The following is a 23,161-nucleotide window of genomic DNA, read 5'->3' as shown; positions in this document are numbered from 1 at the left end:
GACTGCTAGGGAAGGCAGTAAAATTACAAAAAACAGAACGTATTAAAAATAATATACTGGGGTCATTTGGTATAGGGGCAAACTACTTTATACTACACTACTCGAGTTCTTTAAGTCATTACTATTTTCCAGCAGAGTAAAATAATTGAGAATGACATTGAGTCATGATGAAAATGTTAATATCATTCTTTCCTGTGGAGAAATATTGTAAATACACTTATAACAAGTATATCAAAATTCATATTACTTTATTGTCATGAATATACAGAGATTATAATCTCTTTGCATGCAGGGACTGTATTGTATTTCATCTCCATAACCCCAATTCTTAATATAGTACCTTTCACAAAATAGTCATTTTATAAATGTTTTTGGAATTGAATTGATGTCCAGTATGCTTTAAGAAGCTAGGGAAGCATATAATTGGGTAAAGTTGGGTAATTTAAAAGGATATTTATAATTATTCAGAAAATTCACTTATATGGAATACCTCGTTCCCTAAAAAAGCTAGACAAAAGAGGCTTAGCAGTGTCATATACAAAGGATATATTTGAATTGGATTACTTATATGTCTGCTGAATGTAGAAAGAAACGTAGTTTTTCCTCACTCCATAAAATAGGCACTGTGGCGGCATTAACAAATGCTATTTTGTGACTGATAAGAACATCTTCCTCCTTCAAAGCAGAAATCTGTCCTCAAGTAAAGGACACATGATTCTTATCATTTTTTAGGAACTGCTGTATCAATTTAACTTCTTTAAACATACTCAGTATCTTGAATGGGAACTACAACTAGACAGTGAGTTTGGCCTAGATCTGAGAGCAAGAGAAAACTGGGTTAGACAGTATTTGGGAAATTTTATGGTGCTCTCAGGGATCCCAAGCTGCTCAGTGCTGCAAAAATCCATCTCTTAGACACAATATTCCTCTAATGTTACATGACGTGAAATCAATGAAGATGACAATCTAAAGAAGTAGAGCTTAATTCGAATGTGAGAAGAGCCATTAAAAAGATCACTTTGGAAAAGAACAGAGTAGAAGACTGACTAGGCACGTAGCAAGAATGAAAGACAACAGCCAGCCAATCAAGAGTTCTAGAATGGCATTTTCCAGATATTAAAAAGAACAATAGAAAGGCCTCCAGTGCATTTGATGGCTCCTCTAGGGAGTGTCTGTGGAAGGACAAGAGAATAACACAGGGAGAGATGGTATAGAAAACTTTCAATCTGCAGCAGTGGAAGAAGTAGCCACACAGATTAGAGTGTGTCTATCAAAGAAAAAGTTTTTTAAACTTTCACTTTTATACTAGAAAAAATTAGTCCTTTTGTAATATATCAAACCAGAGACTACTGACAAACTGCCATGACCTCAAGTTTTTATAATTCCTTAGTTTCTACACTTGTTCTCTAGTGTTGAGGATAACTTATAAAAATTAGATAGTGGATGATTTCTAAGTTGACAAATTCACAGTTATGATAGCTTTACTCAATCACTTTAATTATTTTTAAAAATCTACCTTAACTTGGGTATACAACCTTATCATCTGTTCTCAATTCTAGCCAGGTCTTTTTTTTTTTAAATGACTTGTTGTTATTGTTGTCCAAGCCGATGATTAGAACAGATATTGTTACTTTCCTAATATCTTTTTAAAAAATTGAATAGCAGTTCACTTTCTTCAAAAGAACTAACAAAATTAACTAAAAAGATGACCACGTTATTTCAAGGGAAAACATAACAGAGGGTGAAGTCTTTTTTTTTTTTAATCCTCAAAATGATTAACTAGGAATAATTGTCTCTCCAAGAAGCTGAACACAACTCTGTATCTAAACCATGGAAGATTGGGGACAAAAGAAAAGAATGATTCAAGCAAACTTTCTGTATATTTTCCCACTCAGTTCCAAGTTGTTTGCAGCATCAATCACATCAATGACCTAGCCAGTATTATTAGGAAAAAACTGTGGTCCTTGTCATTTGATCAGTGAATAAACTTACTAAAAATCAGTGTAGAATAATTCTGAAAATTTATTATATGCATATTTTACATCTGTTTAATCCTTCTTTCAGTGTTCAAAAAGCAGGATTCATCTCTTTTTTCCCTTAAAAATCAATTACGAGATTATTCAATTGAAACAAAGTTATAACCATGCTTTTAAATGATGAACCCATGTCATTTCAATCTTGGTTGTAAGGGAAAGGCATCAATATCCTTTTCTTCCTCTGAATCTTGATCTGGCATCCAACTAAAAACAAAAAGAGTTATCAAATCAAATATCTTGTAAAAAGATACATTACTGACTACAACTTCTATTAAGGGCTGTCATATTAAGAGTAAAAAAAACCTAAACTTCAAGGTGAGGCAAAGAAAATACCAGAGATGCTCTTCTCACCACCCGCCTGACAAAAACAAAGGAATGAGTACAGAAGTTACAATTAAAAGTGTCTTTAAAATTAAACCAGCAATCATTTTCTTTAAAGCTAGCATGGTACAATATTAGTTCTGTTCAAAGGACCTGGGTTTGATCATGCCTCAGATACTCCTTCTTGTATGACGTTGGGTAAATCACCTAATCACCTGGGTTTTACTGTCCTCATCTGTAAAATGGAGGCAGGAGAAGAAAGAAACTTAACTAGATAGCTTGTGAGGTCCCTCCCAGCTCTCAGTCTATGATCCTTTGAAAGGCAGTCAACTCTATATTATAAGCTCTAATGCAGGGAAGCAATGATGCAGAAAATTACAAAATTATTTATGTTGTTTTCTGGAAAGGATAAAATCAATGAAACATTACAAAGAGAGCAAAAAATAAAAGAGGAAACAAATATGTATGGTAATGTTCATGCCACTGTGTTACGCTTAACATTTACTTTTAGAAAACAAGCTATATGAAATAGAGATTCACAGTTAAGCTAATTAAATTTTGCTTAGGCAAATATTAAAATATACTGTCAGTTCTTCTATAACACAACACATATTCCAAAAAGCACCTCGATATGCAAAACTGCACAATAAAAACCATATATCTTATGGGGAAAATGGGTTAGAGCACAATGATCAAAAACTTCATCATGAAACATAAAGCATAGTTTTATATATGTCAAAAGGTTAAGAAGTACATAAGAAGTACATAAGTACTACACAACAAATAGTAGCCACGTCCTTGGCCTTGAGCTGCTACTGTTTGGTCTATGCCTCAGATTGCACAAGCAAGTAGGGCAGGCTGCAACTCTGGGGCTGGGCAGGGCACAAAGGGGTGAGGCAAGGATAGCAGTACCATGGACCAGCCCTTCTCTGCTTACGGCTCCAAACTGCACCAGAAGATGCGCTTTACCTGGACAAAAACCTCAAGTTTGCTTGTGGAAATGGGCATCGGAAGGATTGTAGCTTTTGAGTTATTGTGAATGGTGCAATTTTGAGTTCTCTCACTGTTTCTCAAAGAAAAAAATCACTCAGAAGCATTCTTTTCCCGAATATATCAATCGTGCTAGTATAAATTTGTGTTTTTGAAACACACATTACAGAACTGACTGTATTTGTACTCTGATAATGCACCAAAACTGAAAGGGAAAAGCCCTGCAGCATGTTGAGCAACAAGAAACTAGTTTGGGATTAAAAGTAGATTTTAATGGATAGAGTGGACATTTTGGTGTGATTCTCTCCATCAACAGTTTTAAGTGGTATGATCTGGGTTTAAGTCCCCAATGACCTGGGTGACTTTCAGGTTAATCAATCTCCTTATCTCTGCCTAAAATTTAACATCTCAATCTCTCATCTGTCAAATGGGAATAATAATTCTTAACTAGCCACCTCAAAGGGTTTTTACAAGGAAATCACTTTGCAAACCTTAAAGTATTCTAAAATATGAGCTAGAATAGTTATTATTCAGTGGGCTATATATCCTTTTACCCAGAAATGAATAATGTCTTAGAGAACCAGAAGTTTTGCAGAAATCTTCTTAACATCATCCTATCAAAAATTTTCCTAGCTTGCTCTCACTGTATCATCTTAATATTTTAGAGAATTACAGAACTGTAAAGCTTGAAAATATCTTAGAGCAGACTTCTAACTTCATTTTTAATATTCTTTTTTATTACAAACTGAAACATCAACAAACACAGTATCCCCATACACAAAGAAAAAGAGGACTGTGTAAGAAACTGTGAATCTCTATTACAAAGCTTGTTTTCTAAAACATGTATTAAATTTAACACAGTAACAAGATTACTTTGCTTATCTGTTTCCTCTTCAATTTTCTTTTGCTGTCTTCTGTGTAATGTTTCATAGATGACCAAACCTCTAACTTCTTTGACATCAATAAATGACATTCTTTCTATCCTTCCCAAGTCACTTCCATTGCTTCTTATCATTCTAAGCCAGAACCTTTCTCTCCTTCACACACACACACACACACACACACACACACACACACACACACACACACACACACAGAGTCCGGAGGAGGTACTTACTAGCTTGAATTCACAGTGACCTAGAGCAACTTTTGCCCACTTCCTCTCACCAAGACCTGATCTGACATGTACTAAAACTCCTAAGAACAAATAGGCTGGATAATTAATACCACTACTAAAGAACAGAAGAAGCAAAATAATACCAGAGATTTTTGGCAACTGCAATAGTATGTGAGATTCACTCAAATGTCACATGACTTTTCACTCATTGGAAGGAATTTTTCACCACTCACCAAGTAAAAAATTTGGGAAAACTATCTCTACAGATTCTTCCTTAGCACAGTTTATAAAACAACTCAATCACAATTCCTCAAATGAATATCTCACTGTTTCTCATTTCTTGCTTATTGGATAGCCACTTACCATTGACCTTTTGCATTCAAAAAATGAGTAACTCAAAGCTTTGCAGTATCCTTCCTTCAAACACTGTCTAGGAGTTTTTCCTTCCTGTAATATATAAGACAATAAAATGTGAATATCTGGGAAATTCCCTCACAAAAAACCACAAATGCTATTGTTTCATCAATACTTCAAAATTTTCCGTCGTTTCATCAGCATGGTATCATGAGTTAAATTTAACATGAAGGGCAAACTGAGGCAATTCTCCAAGCAAGATAACAATAAATGGGTCAATGATTTACCTCTGTTCATGTCAAAGACCCCAAAGAAAAGGACAGTTCCCCTTACAGAGGTTTTGGGGAATACAAAGAAGAGAACAAAGTAAATGATGACATCATGAGACTGAGGACAACATGATTGGTTACAGAGCTGAGGCTCAGTGAACAACATCACTGTTTGTGAGTCTGGTAATGGAGGCTAGCTACAACCCTCTCTTTTCTCTGTGCCTAAGAAGTGCTCATTGTTTAAGTCCAGGTGAAAGGTCAAAAGATAACAGGCTAGCTTCTTTTGGACAGCAAACCAGACATCCCTGAAGAATGCCTTCATGGTGTAAAGATACTAGACCCAACTCCCTTATGTTCACACCCCCCCCCCCAAGAACAGCTAAATTCCTGGAAGCAAGAATAGATCAATGATTGGTAGGAGAGGTGGATTTCTAAAATTAACCCATTACAGGCCAGCTGAATTCTGAACTAAGTTTAGAGACAAAGAACTATGATTTAAAGCAATTATAGGACAAAAGCAGTTACAGGACAAAATCAATTAATTGTAAATGGAATCAATGAGAAAATAATATGGGATCAATCTTAATCTTCTCAGAGAGTACAGAAAAATACACTACAACCCAAGGATATACTAATAATTAATGTTTAAAAACCAGCTTGGTTGGGGTGGGGGAAAGTATGCAGACAGTATATTTTCAGTATAAGAGGCATTATTAATCCTTTCTTATCTGGACTAACAACAGAACACTAAATCAAGCCCTGAACTGTAGCAATTGCCAATGTGTGAGGTGTAAACACTCACACCAGAAATTTAACAATGGGCTCTCACGAGTCTTTAATAACTGGCCCTAGCATATCCCTGCCACAATCCCTCTGCACCTCAGTGAATGATTTCATAATTGTAAACAAAATCATTGGTGGCCAGTCTTTTATTGATGAGATTCTAATCTTCCAACTATAACTCTGTAACTTCTAACTATAACTCTAAAAAAATACAAAGTCTCAGTTGTAGGACTGTAGATTCAGAGGTCACCTAGGGGAACTACCTCATTTTCCAGACAAGGAAGCTATGATCTAGAAAAGTTAAGGAATTTGCCCCAAGTCTCACAAGTAGCAAATGGCAAAATAGGAACTTGAACCTATGTTCTCAGACTCTAAATTTATCATTCTTTCTACTGTTGAATCAATATGAGTGGTCCCTAGTTTACAAATTTAATTCAGTTCAAGAAACAGCCCAGCATAAACAAATTTGGACTCAACACGCATTTCCCCACAAAAACAACGTTCTAAATCAGGCTTGTACAATTTGTGGCCAGTGGCCGCTTAGGCCGCCTGTGGCACACCAAAGGATTTTCTCTACATCCAAGAATGTTTTCCTGTACATTTTTTGAAGGCAGCCCCGAAATCCTTTGGCATGCCTTAAGCGACCCATGGGCTGCAAGTTGTGCAGGCCTGTTCTAAATGGTGGTCAGGTTCACAAGAAGGACCACAAAACCAATTTAATCTATAATGTGCTACTATATTGTACATTTACTATATCAGTGGAAAACAATTAGTTGCAATACCAAAAAATAATAAAAATAGTTCACCTTTATAGAGTGCTTTAAGGTTTATAAAATGTTTTCCTCGAAATAATCCTATGATGTAAGTATTGCCTTGTTCTCCTTCACTGATAAAGACATATGAAGCACAAAAATGTGATGATTTCTTCAGGATAAAGTTAGTAAGCATCAAAGGCTGAACATAAACCCAGGTCTTCTTACCTCAAAACCAGTGCCCTTTTCATTATACTCTCAAGTCTCTTTAGAAAAATAATGCTTTATGTTAAATATTAGTACTTGACAGCAAATTAGAAGAGGTCGATGGAGACTTGTGAAGATTCTGAAAAGGACCTGAAATGTTTTTAATGTCGTAAGATCAAAGAATCTTAGAACCAAGGTAGGACCTTGTAACTCATCTAATTCAACCTCCTCTCCTGATAAACAATAAGAGGCTCAGAGAAGTCAATTAAAGGCACTGGGTTTTAGGAACATTTAAAAGTATCTTAGGGAAATCTGAAAGGAGAGAGAATAAGAGAAATTTTCCTTAGTGCACTAAGTAAAAGTTAGAAATAAAGGAATTGAAAGTATGTGTATGGTATGAGTAGAAAAGACATGAACCTAGAGTAGAAAGAACTAATCTACGAAAAATAAAAAACAGAATAAAAGGGGAGACAGGAGAATTGCTGTGTGCTGTCTTCTTGAAGTACCTAAGAGAGTCAAGAAAGGAGGGGTGGGTTTAAACACTTGGTGACAACTGCCACTAAATGATATACCACAAAACTGAAGACAGTTTGAATTAAGGGTTATGGAACAATCTTCATTGATATGTTCAGATGTTCATAAGATAAATATTCATAACTTAGGGAACATCTTTGCAATTGGCTCTCAATCTAAAAACATTTCAAAGTAGCAATTCAGTTACAAAAAATGATGAAATTAAATGTTTATAGGTCTGTGAGGAAATAAACACTCCAATATATTACTGATAGGACTGGTATGCACTCTGGAAAACAATATACAATATGAGTCTCGAACCCTTCAACCCCAAAATTTCCTTATTAGGCCTTTATCCTTAAAATATCACAAAAATTGAAAAATGACCTATTTACAAAAATACTCAAAAGTGATCTATATGTAAAAAAAATTATAGTCAACCAATATATCAAAAACAGGAGAAAAGATGAATTATGGTATATTAATATAATAGAATATTATGCCAAAAATAGAAATATGAAGTATACAAGGAAATAATGAAAAGCCCACGAGTTTACTTTTTTTTTAAATGTTCTTGTTGTCTCTTCCACTAAAAGTTATCTACTTTCAAAGTAAGTATTGTTTCATTTACTATATTGTATCCGCAGTGCCTAACAGAGTGCCTAACACATATCTGGCATTTAATAACTTGTTGATTGATTGATGTGATGCAAAATGAGAACAGCAGAACCAGAATTGTACAAACAGTGACAACAATTATATATTTAAAAAACAAAGAAAGAAATTAAGCCAGAGGTAGAATTTCACACAGACCTGAAAAGGAACACAAAACAAAATGTCCTTTTTGTTTGTAAATTCTATCTTGCAAAATGATAATGGTGAGAAAATTTTATTATCCATTTTGTCTATTTTTCTGATCATTTATTTGTTGTAGGACAACAGATCTAGAGCTGAAAGGGACCTCAGAGGCCATCTAGGGTAGCCCCTTCATTTTACAGATGAGGAAATGGAGGCCCAAGAAAGTTAAATGACTTACCCAAGATCACATACATATTAAGTGTCAGAGGCAGGATTTGAACTCAGATTCTCCAATTCTAGAGAGCTAGCATTCTATCCATCAAACCACCCTAGAAAAGGGTTTATAATAAAATTTTTTATTTTTAAAATTTCAAAATTAAATTTGACATTAAAAATGTTTATTAGGAACCTATAGTAACCAGAACATTGCTGAAGACTTGGATAGAAAAAGAGTTTCAATTAGACACAATCCCTACAGCTAAGTTTACAATTTAGTACACACAAAATAAAGGCAGCTAGGTGATGCAGTGAATAGAGTGCCAGGTCTAGAGGAAGAAAGACCTGAGTTCAAATCCAGCCTCAGACATTTACTAGCCATGTGATCCTGAGCAAATCACTTAAATCCTGTTTGCCTCAGTTATCTCATCTGTAAAATGCACTGAAAAAGGAAATAGCAAGTCACTCCACTGTCTTTGCCAAGAAAACCCCAAATTGGGTCACAAAGAATTAGAGACAACTGAGCAACAGCAATACATACAAAATAGTAACTAAACCACCCTAGTAAGAGGTAGGGTATTTTGCCTTTTTTTTCCAAATTAAATGATAAAGATATAATTATCCCTAATGAGTATCTTAACAATTTTTATCTTATCATTATCTGGATATTTAGTTTAAATAATTGAAGTAGCTTAACCATACCAAAAGCTACAGAAAACACTATAATTTCTATGGGAAATAATTGACATTATACACAAGTTTACAATTTGAACTAAAGCATCTGGAGCAGTGAATCATCTGTTCTGTTATTAAAAGCTTTGTCCTAGTCTACTTAGCAACCAATCTTGACTAATACAATTATTAATTAATAAATATTTTGCTAGATAGACCTATATGCATGGATGGTGTGCAATGGGAGGAGGGATAGAAGAGACAAAGTAATATGGAAGGAAGCACATTCCCCCATTTGTCCTGACTATTATCATTCTGCCACATAACTAACGTTATATCCAAATCCCACCAAATTTCATTTTAATATTGGTCAATGGCCCTTCCCCCCGCCAAAAAAATTTGAATTTAACACCAAAAAGTGAGCATTTCCACAGAAAAGGTAAGACAAAAAGATGATTGAATATGAAACTGAATTTTTCATACTTACCTGTTGCTTTTAAAACCCGACATATATTAAATCTAACCTATTTTCAAAACTGTTGTCCTTGTCTATGCTTCCTTCTGAATTTTTGTATTCTTCTATGTACTTTTTCAAATGTTTCAATACTTCCTCTTTTTTCTTTTCTTTGGCATCACCATTACCTACTTTTCCTATCACTTTTTCCCATTAAAAAATAGGGAAAAAACCCCCTCTTTGTAACAAACAAGCACAGTGAAACAGAAACAAATATGCATGGTGGCTAGTCCAGCAAATATGTCAGGAGGCAGCTAACATGCCTCAACACAGGTCCTTTGAAAACACAGCTGGTTATTGTTTTCGTAAGAACTCTTAAAGTCTTTTACAATGCTCTCAAACTGTAAATTCTTATCTTGGTTCTTCTTTGCATCAGTTCAGATAATCTCAAGATTCTCTGAAATTATCTCATCATTTAAGATGCAATAATACTCCATTAAATTAATATACCACGATTTTTTCTGCCATTCTCCAGTAGGCATGCCCTAGTTTTCAGTTCTTTTCAACTCCCCCAACCCCTTCCTGGATCACAAGTTTGTATTGCTTTGTCTCATTCCCTCCCCGGTATTATCCTTTTCACCTCTTTCTCCCTATCCCCACAAACCTGTTTCCTTCCCTATGGAGTTTGATGTACTTCCACATCGAACTTGTCTTTGCTGCACGTGTACAGGGGCACAATAGGACACACTATTCCCTATTTGTCTCAGACATAAATTATCATCTAATACCTAATATCTAATATCCTCTCACCCTCTCTTTGATGCCTGTATACCCTTCTTCTCATGTACGCCAATCATCAGAAGTTTCACACCCCTCTTCCTTCTTCTTAATTAGTATGTTCGTTTTATTCTCCCTTTTCCTTTCCTACAACCCTCAAAACAAACCTATCCTCCCCAAATCCTCCTGTTTTTCTTACTTAATTCTTGAAGATATTAAGGTTCTGTTTCTTCCAAGTGCTCAAATAAATTTACCTTTTCAAGTTTCCTGAGTCTTCTGTTGGCCCTTTAGAATTCCTACTCAGCTGTGGTCTTTTCAACAGAAATACTTGCTAGTTTGCTAGTCAGCTGGAGATCCATTATTTTTCTCCTGTGGAATTTCCTGAATGAGTTATTCTTGGTTGTTGGCTCATCTCTTCTGCCTTTTAGAATACTATATTCCAACATCTCTTGTTCTTAGCAGAATTCTGCCAAATCTTGTGTCATCCTGACTCTGCTTGGTCTTGAATTCTTTCTTTCTGGTTGCTTACAGTTACCTTTTGACCAAGAAGATCTGGGTTTTGACTAGGTTGTCTCTGGGGTTTCTTTCAGGAAATAACTGGTGGATTCCTTCTAGTTTCACTTTGCTCTTTAGTCCTAATAGATTTGGCAAAAAGCAGGCAACAAGCACTTAGTTAGGCTTGACATGTGCCAGAGACTGTGCAAAGTGCTAGGGATACATACACAGCCCTTATTTCCTGTCCTTAAGGAGCTTCCTTAAGGACATTCTAATGGAGAAAGAAAATAAATAAAAAGGAGCTGAAAAGCTCTGGAGGAAAGAATTAGAAGAATAAACAAGTTTCATTCCTTTCCTGGCTGTGCTCTTTTCTCTAGATTTCACTGCCATTCTCTCCCCTCCAGAGTATTTATTGTTTTTATCTCTTGCTTCATTTCTTCTAGGTATCATATAGTCATTATGGACAATCCATTTTTCTTGTTTGCATTTTTTGTGGAGTTATTCTCTTTCAGTACAGATTTTTAGATTTGTTTCTTCAATACAATAATTCCTCATAGTGGTATCTTCTTTCGTTTCCTCATCTCTCCAGCCTTACTTCTTGGAAAGGGGCTTTGTGCCAGGATTAGGCTCTACACCCTGCAGCATTTTGGGATGTTGTGATTGGCTCTGCTTGGTCTTAACCTGGATCATCTGGGTTCCTGTGACAATCCACTCACTCGTCTGGCTATTTGAGATCTAGAGTACTCTTTGGTGTCTTAGAGTGCCAGGGATGTTGAAGCCTAAGGTGTCACAGTCTGAGCAACTGCTATAACTGTCCACAAGTGAATTTCTGGCCACCCTGGGGCCTTCTGGAGGAACCCCACTCTTACTGCCTCTAGATACAGATAACTGAATGTTACAAGTGTTTCTGGTCCAACTGTAATTGTTAGTGACACTTCTTGCTTGTACGTTTGGGCATAAGCACTGTTTTTATATGGTAGGCTCTGCTTGCGGGATTCTAACTTTTTGCGTAGTTTTGGCATGACAGAAGCCACTTATTGTTTTCATTGAATTATTCAGTCTGGAGCTATTTTTAGGTTTTTCCTGGAGGCAGTATGTGGGAGTTAGACTGTCTGCCTCTACTTAGGCAACCATTTTGGCTGGAAGTCTCAATGACTCATATTATGGAGCTTCCCTGTGTAATATCATTTCCCCTAATATTGTGTTTTCACAGAACTACTTAAAGATATTACGAAGAGAATACCCGTTCAGGTACAGGAAAGAACAATGGACATAGAGTGAGTGTTCAAATGCTAATTCTGACACTAAGTAGCTGTGTGATTAGGTAAATCAATTTGCCTCCTTGAACTTGTTTCATCATCTGCAAAACAGGAATAATATATTTTATAGCATATTTCCATTGGGCTGAAATTAATTACCATATTTTTCATAATTATAGCTTCAAATAGTATGAATCCAAATATATAGAAGCATTTTAGGGGATTTGTTATTGGCACTAATAGGGACCTGGCTGCAATACATTTGCATTACCTACATCACAAATGTGACTAAAGTTGGCTTTATTAACAAGCCCTTTATAATTACTGTCATCATTAGATGGTGAAATTTAATAGATACATGTAAAAAAAAGTTAAAAAAAAAGATATCACAAAGTAGTATACATGTACATCAAGCTTACCTAAACTTATTTAACTTCACACATCTTCTAGTGCCTAACACAGCACTCTCTGTAGGGCAGATGTTACATAAACTGGTGAACGAACGATGTGTACAAGGAATGGTATATGTGAATTCATGGGATAAAATTATGTCTAATATACAAATTATTAATTTGTAGGGCACAGGTATAGTTATTTAAGACATCTTTAACATAGAAGAGTACAAATTAAGTTTGCAAAATCAGCCTCTACTTAATGATGCTTATAAGATAATCATTGTAATGTACGTATTTAACACTCATTTTATAACTCTGATAAGAATTCCCTTCAAATTTTGCTGTGAAATCTAAAAGGCATGCATAAATGCTAAATACAGAATGTAATGGGCTTCTATTGTGCTATAAGAAATGATGAGCAGAAGGATTTCTGAAAGACTCACATGAACTGATGCTGAGTGAAGTGAGCACAACCAGGAGATCACCGTACACGGTAACAGCAAAGAACTATGGAGTCTGAATGCAGATCAAAGAATACTATTTTTACTTCTTTTTTTTGGTTTTTTCTTTCTCGTGGTTTTTCCCTTTTGTTCTTCTTTCACAACATATGTGGAAATATGTTTAACATGATTGTACATGTATAACCTATATCAGAATGCTTGCTTTCTTCAGAAGGGAGAAGAAAATTTGGAACTCACAATCTTACAAAAGTGAATGTTGAAAACTATCATTTAGGGTTGTAATGTAATTGGAAAATTAGAAAAATGTAACTGGAAAAAATAAGATACTACGAAGTGGAAAAAATAAGAAAAGCTAAATATATAGTACAAAATGTTAACAATGTGACTTAAAAAGTATAACAAGACTCAGTGTAAATGTCACCTCCATGAAACCCTTTCCTGATTCTCCCAGTGTTAGCTCCTTCATCTAAATTCATGGAATACTAGTTGAACTTTTATGTAACTATAATGGAATACATGTTACAGTTATTTATGTGTATTTCTTATCATCTGTTAGTAAGCTAGAGGGCATCAATCTATCTGTACCTCCCCCAATCTAGTACAATGCATTGCACTTTTCTAGTTTGTTGAATGGAAGCTTGTACAGTATAACAGAAAAATGACTTGACATGGGAAGGACTAGACCTAGGTTCAGTTCTTCGGTGACCCACTTAGTAGCTATGTGACCTTGAACAAATCAATTCACTTCTTTCAGTCTATAGTATTTCCTCATCAGTCAAGTGGATCAGATAATTGCTTAGGCCCTTCCCACTTCTAACCTGTTTCTATTCAAAATGTGAGTCCTGATAAAAATGGAGACATATGCTATTTGGTCTTTTAGCCACATCCAGTTTCACTTTTAAGGTGCCAGTAATTATTATCAGATGCTCTGAAACCAAGCAGTACTTAAGGTGTGTTACTGAGTATTTTAATGTGAGGTTTCTTTTATTTCAAGAGAAATGGTACTTTAATATACTGGGGAGAAGTTAACCAAAGTTCCACCTGTTCTGCATGATCACTGCAGAGAGCAAGGTTTCCCTTCAGTAAATTTTGATTATTCTCTAGACAGGATACTGTGGTTTGCAACCTATACAGTGAGGTTATGACCTCTATTCCACTGAACATTTATAGTCTGTAAACCTTCCCTGATCCTCCCAAGGGAACATGATCTTTCACCCCCATTGACCTCGTATAGCATTATGCTAACAACTCTAACGAATTTTATATATATATGCATGCATACATACATGTGTGTATATACATACACACATGTATGCATACATATGCAGATATGCATATATATATACATCTTTGTATTACAGTCTTCAGCTAAAGTCCATCTCCAATGCTTCATTGTATGGAAGTGGCCCTGGATTTGCAAAGGATGTGCTAGGAGAGTACAAGCTCCAGGTGACAGAAAAGAACGAACCCGGTCCACACGCTGATACGCATTAATTTAGCCATTATGCGATCAAACTTCATGTTCACAACACTGAAACCATTTACATAGAGGCATAGAAAAGTTGTGACTTGTGTCTGTAGAAGCATCTACACTGAGTCTTGAAATATTCCCCACTACACGCTAAAAATTATCCGTCTTTCACCTTGCTCCAAACACAGTGTCAACGCTTAATGTTTGCTGAATAGTGGCATCATTAAGGTCCGAGAACGAGCATCTGCCGTCAAGATCTGCGGCAAAGTATAACGGAAAAAAAGTGGGGTTTTTTGTAGTCAAAAGATCTGGGTTCAAATTATGCTTCTGACTTAACTTGGACAGGTCACCTTGTCTCTCTAAGCTGTTTCCTGGCTCTGTAAAGGCGCGGATGGACTGGACCATCTTTAAGGTCCTTTGCAGCTCTAGACCTATCATTCTATGATTTTAATTTCTGTTCGATTACGCCAGGCCAGCTCACCCAACTACCCAGAGACACAAAGATGGGGCTGGGGCACGGCTACCCCAAGGAGCCCAGAGAGAAGCTTGGCTAACTGGCGGAGAACCTGGGAGCTTGGCTTGCCTTTCCCTACGAGGGTTGGGGGATGGTGGCGCGCAGCTAGTCTTGGAGGGGCCCGACACCCCCTCCCCCGCGGTCCTCGGTTGGTTGGGGCTACCTTGAGCACACAGTCCGACTGCAGTAGGCACGCCCCCAGATCCTCCTTCACCCCGGCGCATGCGCCGTAATCCTCCGGCTTGTCCTCATAGTAACGGGGCATCACCTCCCCCTTGCCGCCGCCGCCGCCGAGGCAGCCTCCGACTCAGAGGACCGAGAGCTACCCCAAGAGCCAAGCCCGGCGGCTTCAACAAACACCGCGTGCAGCGTTCTCGACACCGCCCCCACACGCCCCGGGCTGCCTGCACTTCCGGCAGGAGCAACCTTCTGGACGCCAGCACCCGTGATGGCGGAGGGGGCGGAGGAGGGTGTTGGAGAGGAAGAGGCAGGAAGTAGGGATAAGCTCCTTCCGGCGGCAGAGTCGCAGCCACCGGAATCCAAGACTCCGAAAGCCCTCCGGCAGGAAGCGCAGCGGAAGTGGGAGAAGCACGTGATTTGCCTTGCTCTCGGTGTGACGAAGACCAACTACGTAGCAGGAAGGAAGGGGAACCGGAGCCGGGGCGGGCGCCTGGCTCGGCTCTTGAACAGAGGTGGCGGGGGAGATTACGGATCCGGGCCGAGGCCCCAGCCGGGCTCCAGGTGAGTACTGAGGGATCCCCGTCAGAACTGCCCCTCCTCCGTCGGGCGCGCCCCGCGCACGCGCCCCAAAGTTCGAGCGCCTTTTCTCCCGGCTTCCTTTGGCTCCGCGTTTCGCGACGTCACAAGAAGCCCCCGCGCCTGCAGCGCCCCCTCCCCAAGACTCCTCGAGGGTGGAGGAGGATCGTGGCCACCCCAAGGGAGGCTCTGAAGGTGTCACTAATAATCGAGGAGTGATCGGGGCCTCGGCCTGCGGAGGAGGGAGGCGGCTCGGGGCCTGGGATACTCCTGGAGCGCCGGGCTCGGGCCCGGACACGCCCACGCTCGGCCACCGCCCACTCCGGGGCGATCCAAGCCCCAGGTGCACTTACCTGGGCGTACAGGGGCGGGTTGGGCGCGGTTACTGCCCCCCCCCTCACCCCAAGGGGACTGAGCAACCTTTTCCCTCGTCGCCCGCTTGCTACCAGGCCCAGGATCCCGGCATAGTGCGGGGTGAGGCGGATTGGTGTGGAATCAGGTGGACGCTCGAGCCAGGAAGGGGATGCTTTGTTAGCTGTTCGTCCTCTCCACCTTCATCCCTTCCCCAGTGCTGATCCTTCCCCGGTTGTGTTATGTTGTCACTGCTTTTATTATGCACCTGACTTGGAATCCTGTTTCTGTCCCTTGGTAGCTGTAAAAACAAGGGCAAGTCACTCCACCTCTGCGCTTCAGTTTCCTGTCTGTGAGATGAGACCTCCACGGTCCATTCCAATCCCAAATTAATGAGCCAGCAATCCTCAACTCTTTTCCTTTCACTACAACTCTTGCCACTCTCTACAGAACCACAAAGGGTTGGCATAATCAATGTATTTTTCAGACTCACTCTCACTCACTGTCACTCAACAGTTACATTTCTTCCTTTAAAGTTTGATCCATTTGTCCTCATCAGTCTTCTTTCCTCCTGAATAAGCTCAGTTCAAGAATCTCAGTCTTTTTCTCCATCCAACCATTCCTTTCCCATCTTTACACCTTTCCAAAACCCTGGTTTTTCGGTTCTTTTATTTTCAACTCCCATTATCTCTACCTCCAGTCTTCATTAGCCAAACAGAAGTGTGTTTCTACTTTAGACCCAGGTGGATCTGCCTTAGCCCCAACCCTCTACTTTGCTATCTCTACTGAATTTGCCTTGGGTTAGGGGATTCCTAGTTATGGCTTTAGATGTAGGAATTAGATAAGACAGGCCCCTTGGTAAGTGACTTAATAGGGACCTACAGAGTCTAGGGTAGGGGTGATCTCCATAAATATTTACCAATACTGTTATTTACAAAATGCTTCTTACAAAGGGTTTTACTTAATTCTCTCATTTGAACTTCACCTCCACCCTGTGAAGTAAGTACTGAAGGAATTATGCTTCTTATTTTATAGATTAGGAGAAAATTTTTAGTTGACTTGCTTATAGTCACACATTTGGTAATTATTGAAAAGTGGTGGTTGAACCTGTATTCCCATCTCCTCTGGCACTAAATATAAAATATGTGTATATAAATCCAAAGTGAGAGTCTCTGCCACACTTTGCTTATACATCTAAGGCAATTATGTATTATTTTGCGATGGAGTTATTTTCCTGTATTAAACTGTCAGTTCTATAAGTGCCTAAAGTACTCTTCACATAACAGGTGTTTAGTAAATGTTTATTGGATTTTGATATAAGTAGAGTACTCCAAGATTCTTTTGAGTTATTCAACACATACGTATTAAACACTATTTAGAAGGCACAGCCCCAGACACTGGGAATACAAAAGTTAAAAAATAAAACACCACACATTCAAGTTTACTTGTTACTATAAAACATTCTAATGTACTTAGCCAGTCTGGAGACTAATGTTGATCAAACATGGTTGTAGTTATTTGGTCAATCATGATTCAGTATTCCAAAGGGGCCCAGTGTGGATTACTGTTGACTCCAATACCGGTTTCCTGGACATTGAAAGGACATTGTAATGTAGTGAGAATGGAAGCTTTAGAATAAGCTTCAATATTATCGATCTTCCTCCTGGCCTAGTTGGTTGGAATTAGGATTGAGATTTTGTACCCCCTACAATGACAGTGTGGTTGGTTGTGTGTGGCAAGACCATTCGCTTTCCTTAGGTAAAACTTCATTGACTGATCTGACCTTGCTTTAACTAAATGTAGATACTTTATTTAGGAGTTCAAGTTTCGGTGGTGGAGTTTGTTCATTAAACCTGCATATTTTCACATATTATCAATGTACTGGAAGTGATTTTACATTCTTAATTGGTTGTGTTGCTGTACTTACCTCAGGTACATGGAGTTCCCTTCTTGGCTATTGCTTACAAGTTTTCTTCTCTTTTTTCCTCCAGCTTTAATATTGTGAAGTAATTGTCAACAGCTAGAAACAGAAGGAAATGGCTTTTTAAAAAGTAAGAGACCTTGTGAAATTTGCTAGTAAATGACCATAAGAAAAATAACTTGACAGCTTAACTGTGATTCTAAAAGGAGGAAGAAGTAGCAATAACAAAGTTAGAAAGCACATAAATTTGTTTTAGCTGGTCTGAGGAAACATTTGGTATTAGTGGACTAAATTGGTATATATGAGGTACTCAGATATACATGAATTTTTCCCCCCAAATAAAGGGCCTAACGCAGTGATTCTCAGAGTACTAATGACTATATAAATACAGTGCTATGAATATTTTTAAGGGCTACTGTAAACCAGACTCACTAAGTCATTAGTATTAATTAGTGGGAGCTCCAACACAAGGGCCAAACAGAATGTGAAGATTTTTCTATAAGTGTCCACCGTTGACTACCTAGAATTTTTAGGTACCAATTTAAAGGGTCTTTTACAAACTCGTTCATTCTTAGGTAGGATAACTGGAAGAAGGCATACTTCTAGCAAAAAAAAGGTTGGTTATCACTTAGTATCACTCTGCTTTCTATAAGACAAATTATTATTATGTTTTTTACTCCAGAAAGATGTTACCAACCACCTCAATGAATTCCCGATTACAGGGGAATGGTGCCTTGAGTTCCAGAGATGCAGCAAGGCACACAGCTGGAGCGAAACGCTACAAGTATCTTCGGAGGCTTTTCCGATTCAGGCAGATGGACTTTGAGTTTGCTGCCTGGCAGATGCTCTATCTTTTCACTTCCCCACAAAGAGTTTACAGAAACTTTCATTACCGAAAACAAACAAAAGATCAGTGGGCACGAGATGATCCTGCCTTCTTGGTGTTGCTGAGTATCTGGCTCTGTGGTAAGTGTCTTAGCACATGTACATTAAAATTTAACACGTCAAACGTTTCGACTCAGAAGATTGATTGTGAAGATTATGCCCTTTAATAGGGAAGATCTGAATATGAATTGTGAACTGAAATTTGGGAATACTTGAAAAAGTAAGCTTTTCTGGAATTGTCAAAAGATGTTGCCACAGGAAAAACTGCAGTCTCTCCAATTAAATAATATCAGAATAATGGTTTTAGCTGAGTAAACTGTCACATTAAAGGTTGTTGGAGAGGGAACAACTCAATCTGGCCTTTGCTGTGAAGTCCTAAGCAAAGTGGACCTTAAGTAATATTTTTCTATGCAAAATAATGAAGATTAAGAATTTCAACACAGTTGAGTGAAGCAGGAATTAAAATTTTGGAAGCACTAAATTAAATTTAAATAAAAGGGCCTTGTCCAGCTAGTTCATTGTGATTCCAGCATAAAGTTCTTGTTTATTGACGTTGAGAGCTTTTTTGTAAAGTGAATTAATGTAGAATTTACTTGAAATTCTGATTGTTGCCTTAGAGAATCATCTGCAGTCAGTTTAATTCATGTATTTTTATCTTCCTTTCAGTGTCCACTATAGGATTTGGATTTGTCCTGGATATGGGATTTTTTGAAACCATAAAGCTGCTCCTTTGGGTTGTGTTTATAGATTGTGTGGGTGTTGGCCTTTTAATATCAACTCTGATGTGGTAAGTACCACACCTTTGGGTTTTTTAGGCACTGCTATAGACCCTTAAGTTACTTGTTTCTAAAATTTAGAAGCTGATAAAATTAAAACAAGAGGTCACAAGACTAATTGAAAAGGGTTAATTAGGATAGTCAGGATTTCATATAAACCATCTCAGCTGCTTTCAGCATCAGTAAATAATACAGGATAAAGCCTATATTGTCAAAGAGCAGCCAAGAATTGAATCAAAACAATGATTATTAATTCAAACAAAATAACTAATTTTAAATAAATTTCCTAGTTAGCCCTCCTTTACTTAGAGCAGTCTTTTCAGTGGCATTTGGCAGATGATCTATTGTAGATGGATAACAGCTACAATCTGATTTTTTTCCTTAGCCTTTATCATTAATGAAACACCTTTGAAAAGGAAAAGACTTTTTTATGCCTTAAAGAATGCACAGTGATGTTTTACTGAAAGGATTCTCAGTATCTAATCTAAAGCTCAATCTAGCATAACTAAGTAACAGATCAACCAAATCTGAAGTAATGTGGAGAACTCTATGGCACAGTCTCCTGTGTCTGAGAAAGGGAGGGAGGTGCATCCACACATGTCCTCTTTGGGCCCAAACCTCATCATTATATCTTGTTTTTAAACAGATGTAAGTATGAATTCCAGGTTTATTTTTAAGCTTTCAATTCTCCTGATTTTTTTTTTAAATCTGTAGTGCTCTCTCTTGATATTTTGACTGAGACGAATAGTTGTGGCAAATGTTTTTCCCCAAAAAAGAGAGGTGATGAACAAAGCTGCAAAACTGTAAATATTTTGGACGTATGAATCATTCTTCTCTTTTCTGTACAGCCTCAAATACAGTACCACATTCTATATGCAGCTAAAAGTCAGGTAGTATATAACTTACATTTGCAAATCTATCAGTGCCAAATCTTATATTTCTATAACTTGTTAGCAATAACTTAGTACCTTCATGTCCTTAATTGGACCATTTAATTTAAATTTAGTTTTTTAAAAATTAAAAAACTTGAATATGCCCATTACAGTTCATTATCTCTTAAGCACATTGCTTTGAGTTAGTGAACCATAGCAAGCCATAATCAAGACCCAAGTTTTTATTGCTTCCTGAATTATTCTGCTCCAGAATGTATTTTATACCGGATAGATGTGTTATCCTTAATATTAAGATGATGGAATGTTCTTCCCTAATGGAATGTTCTTCCTTAAAGTTTAGTTAGAACAGGAGTTCTTAACCTTCTAACCCTTTGGCATTCTCATGAAGCCTATGGATCCTTTCTCAGAATAATGTTTTTAAAAGCATAAAATAAAATTTATGTTGTTACACAGAAACCTAGTTATATTTACATAGTTACTAAAAAATTTTTTTTAAATAACACGTAAGTTCACAGACACCAGGTTAAAAATTTCTTAGTTAGAGTGATCGTTGTTTGAGGTTCATATTCCCTAGGGTTGTGCTCTATCATTCCTATCTACTACTTTGTGTTTTTTTTTATCCAGTGTTATGTTTTTTTGTTTTGTTTTTTAAAATTTTCTTTTTGTCAGGGGCAAATCGTATTTATGCTGCCCTGCCTTTCTTGATTTGCCATATCTATATATGCCAAATAGTCCATGTTAGATGCCTTCCAGAAAAAGATATTGCTGTTAGTAATCTCGCATTTTATTTCCTCAATACCTTTTGCATTGTGATCAATTTTGTTCATTTCTTAATAAAAAAATTGATATGGATAGGGCAGAGCAGTGGGAAGAGCCCTGAACCTGAATTGCTGAACTTTGAGTAACAGAACCTGAGTTTAAATCCTGACTTTACCAACTTCTGTGATTTTGGGGCAAGTTACTTAGCCTTTGTTTGCCTCAGTCTCCTCCTCTGTAAAATGGAGTTAATAATAACACCTGCCTTCCAGGTTGTTGTCAGGATCAAATGAGATAATTGTAAAGTACTTAGCATAGTGATTAGCACATAGTAAGTGCTATATAAATGTTAGCTATAATCATTATTATTGTTATTAAACTGCAAAGTAAGTTTGAACTAGATGATCGACTCTGAATCTATGATTCTATCTACAAATGTGCAGAAATAATGTATGTAAGATTTAGAAAATATACTCATTTGGAAAAGGCCTTTGAATGTGTAACATGGATGATAAAGTCTAAGACATTAATGAAAGTCATTTTTGCTATTCTTTCTTACACACCTGACTCTAGTCGATCCAAACTGACTTTTTTCCTGTTTCTCACACGTAACATTCCATCTTCCATCTCTGCGCTCTCATTCAAGTTGTCTTGCATGCCTGAAATGTACTTCCCTTTTATGTCTGCCTCTTGGAAGTCCATTTTCCTTCAAAGTTCACTTCAAATACTGCATCCTACATGAAGCCTCTCCTGATGCCTGCAACTGCTAGAACTTCTCACACCCAAATTACCTTAATTTTATTTTGTTTATATCTTGTATATACATATGTATGTATATTCATATGTGTACATATGTATATGTACACATTTTCTCCGTCTATGGAATATAAGCTCCTCAAAAGCAGAGAATGTTTCATTTTTATCTTTGTATCCAGAGACACTAGCACAAAGGAGTTATTTGATAAATGTTGGTTAGTTAAGTGATTCTTATAATATAAACATTCTTTGCTAAATACACTTTCTTAAAAATCAAAAGTGAGAGTAGGCCTTACAACTCCCTTGCTCCTCCCACAAAAGCCATGAGAAAGACTTGAGCTGATAAAGAAGCAAAAGGGATTATGAAGGTGTTTGGGGATGAGGGAGTTAGAATTGTGAAGAAGGTCTGAGATTGATTTTGGGAATGGGGAATGTGGGAGGACTTGAAAAACTGAAGGTGGAGAAGGACTCGAAGATATGGAAGTGAAAAAAAGACTGACAACTCTTAAAGTTGAATATCTGCCTGGGAATTAATTAACAAAGATGACAAAGTAATGGGAGACTGTCACTTCCACCATGAAGATAAGGAGAACATCTGAAGTAATCTATACTGAGTGTGAAATATTTGTATTTCTGCCACTGGCAAGTGATAGCTCCTCTACAAGAATGAAAGAAAGGCTTATATGTGAAAACAAAGAAGAAAAGGAAACCTAAGCAACAGAGAGGAATTACTGACTGGTGTCAGGAGATTGGAGTACAGAAAAGTGGCATCCTGAGGAGAAAAAAGAGACCGCTGAACTCTTGGAGCTAAGTAACAATAATTGGCTGTTTCCAAAAAGGAAAGAACTGCTTATCCTCTAAGGAATGATTATGTTAATACACAGGTGCTTTTGGTTGAGATCATCTCATATAGCTCAGAAGAGACAAGAAATGATAGTTTTTAGCTTCCTGCTGACTTGATAACAATGTAAAAGTCTCCTGTTGTCCCTGGGATATGTATCCAAGATGTGATAGAGGATTTTCCCAACATTTATCAAATCACATAAATACTATCCACTTCTGATGATTCACTGGCGCATAAATGATACTGCCAAAATGAATCTAGAAAGTTTTAGCAAAGATTTTAAAGAAATGCAATAAACTGAAGATTTTAGAGGTACAGACAGTGCTTCTCTGCTGCCATTTTCAGGTGAGAACTTGGGAAGACAGATCT

General features: G+C 37.5%; 2 protein-coding genes across 3 annotated transcripts in view; one reads left to right on the top strand and one right to left on the bottom strand.

The window, feature by feature from the left end:
- Positions 1 to 1,998: 1,998 nt before the first annotated feature.
- Positions 1,999 to 15,669, bottom strand: LOC118837642 (cytochrome c oxidase assembly factor 5). The gene is made up of 3 exons (XM_036744632.1): positions 15,018 to 15,669; positions 4,828 to 4,911; positions 1,999 to 2,240 (listed from the first exon to the last, which is right to left on the bottom strand). Exons 1-3 carry the CDS (start codon positions 15,117 to 15,119, stop codon positions 2,199 to 2,201), a joined length of 228 nt encoding a protein of 75 aa, XP_036600527.1. The 5' UTR covers positions 15,120 to 15,669; the 3' UTR covers positions 1,999 to 2,198.
- Positions 15,090 to 23,161, top strand: part of UNC50 (unc-50 inner nuclear membrane RNA binding protein) — a 27,142-nt gene continuing 19,070 nt past the window's right edge. Inside the window, exons 1-4 of one of the 2 annotated variants that reach the window (XM_036744630.1) lie at positions 15,507 to 15,595; positions 17,953 to 18,012; positions 18,565 to 18,848; positions 19,434 to 19,554. In XM_036744630.1, the coding sequence (XP_036600525.1) occupies positions 18,569 to 18,848; positions 19,434 to 19,554 (401 nt within the window). In that variant the 5' untranslated portion in view covers positions 15,507 to 15,595; positions 17,953 to 18,012; positions 18,565 to 18,568. Of the gene's footprint in view, positions 15,596 to 17,952; positions 18,013 to 18,564; positions 18,849 to 19,433; positions 19,555 to 23,161 lie in introns of both variants that reach the window. The other variant, XM_036744631.1, reaches the window with a different exon arrangement.

This window comes from Trichosurus vulpecula, chromosome 2 (genome assembly GCF_011100635.1).
Source record: "Trichosurus vulpecula isolate mTriVul1 chromosome 2, mTriVul1.pri, whole genome shotgun sequence".
NCBI classification, from domain to species: Eukaryota; Metazoa; Chordata; class Mammalia; order Diprotodontia; family Phalangeridae; genus Trichosurus; species Trichosurus vulpecula.
Note: the sequence above shows the minus strand (reverse complement) of the source record. Positions and strands in the feature narration are given on the sequence as shown.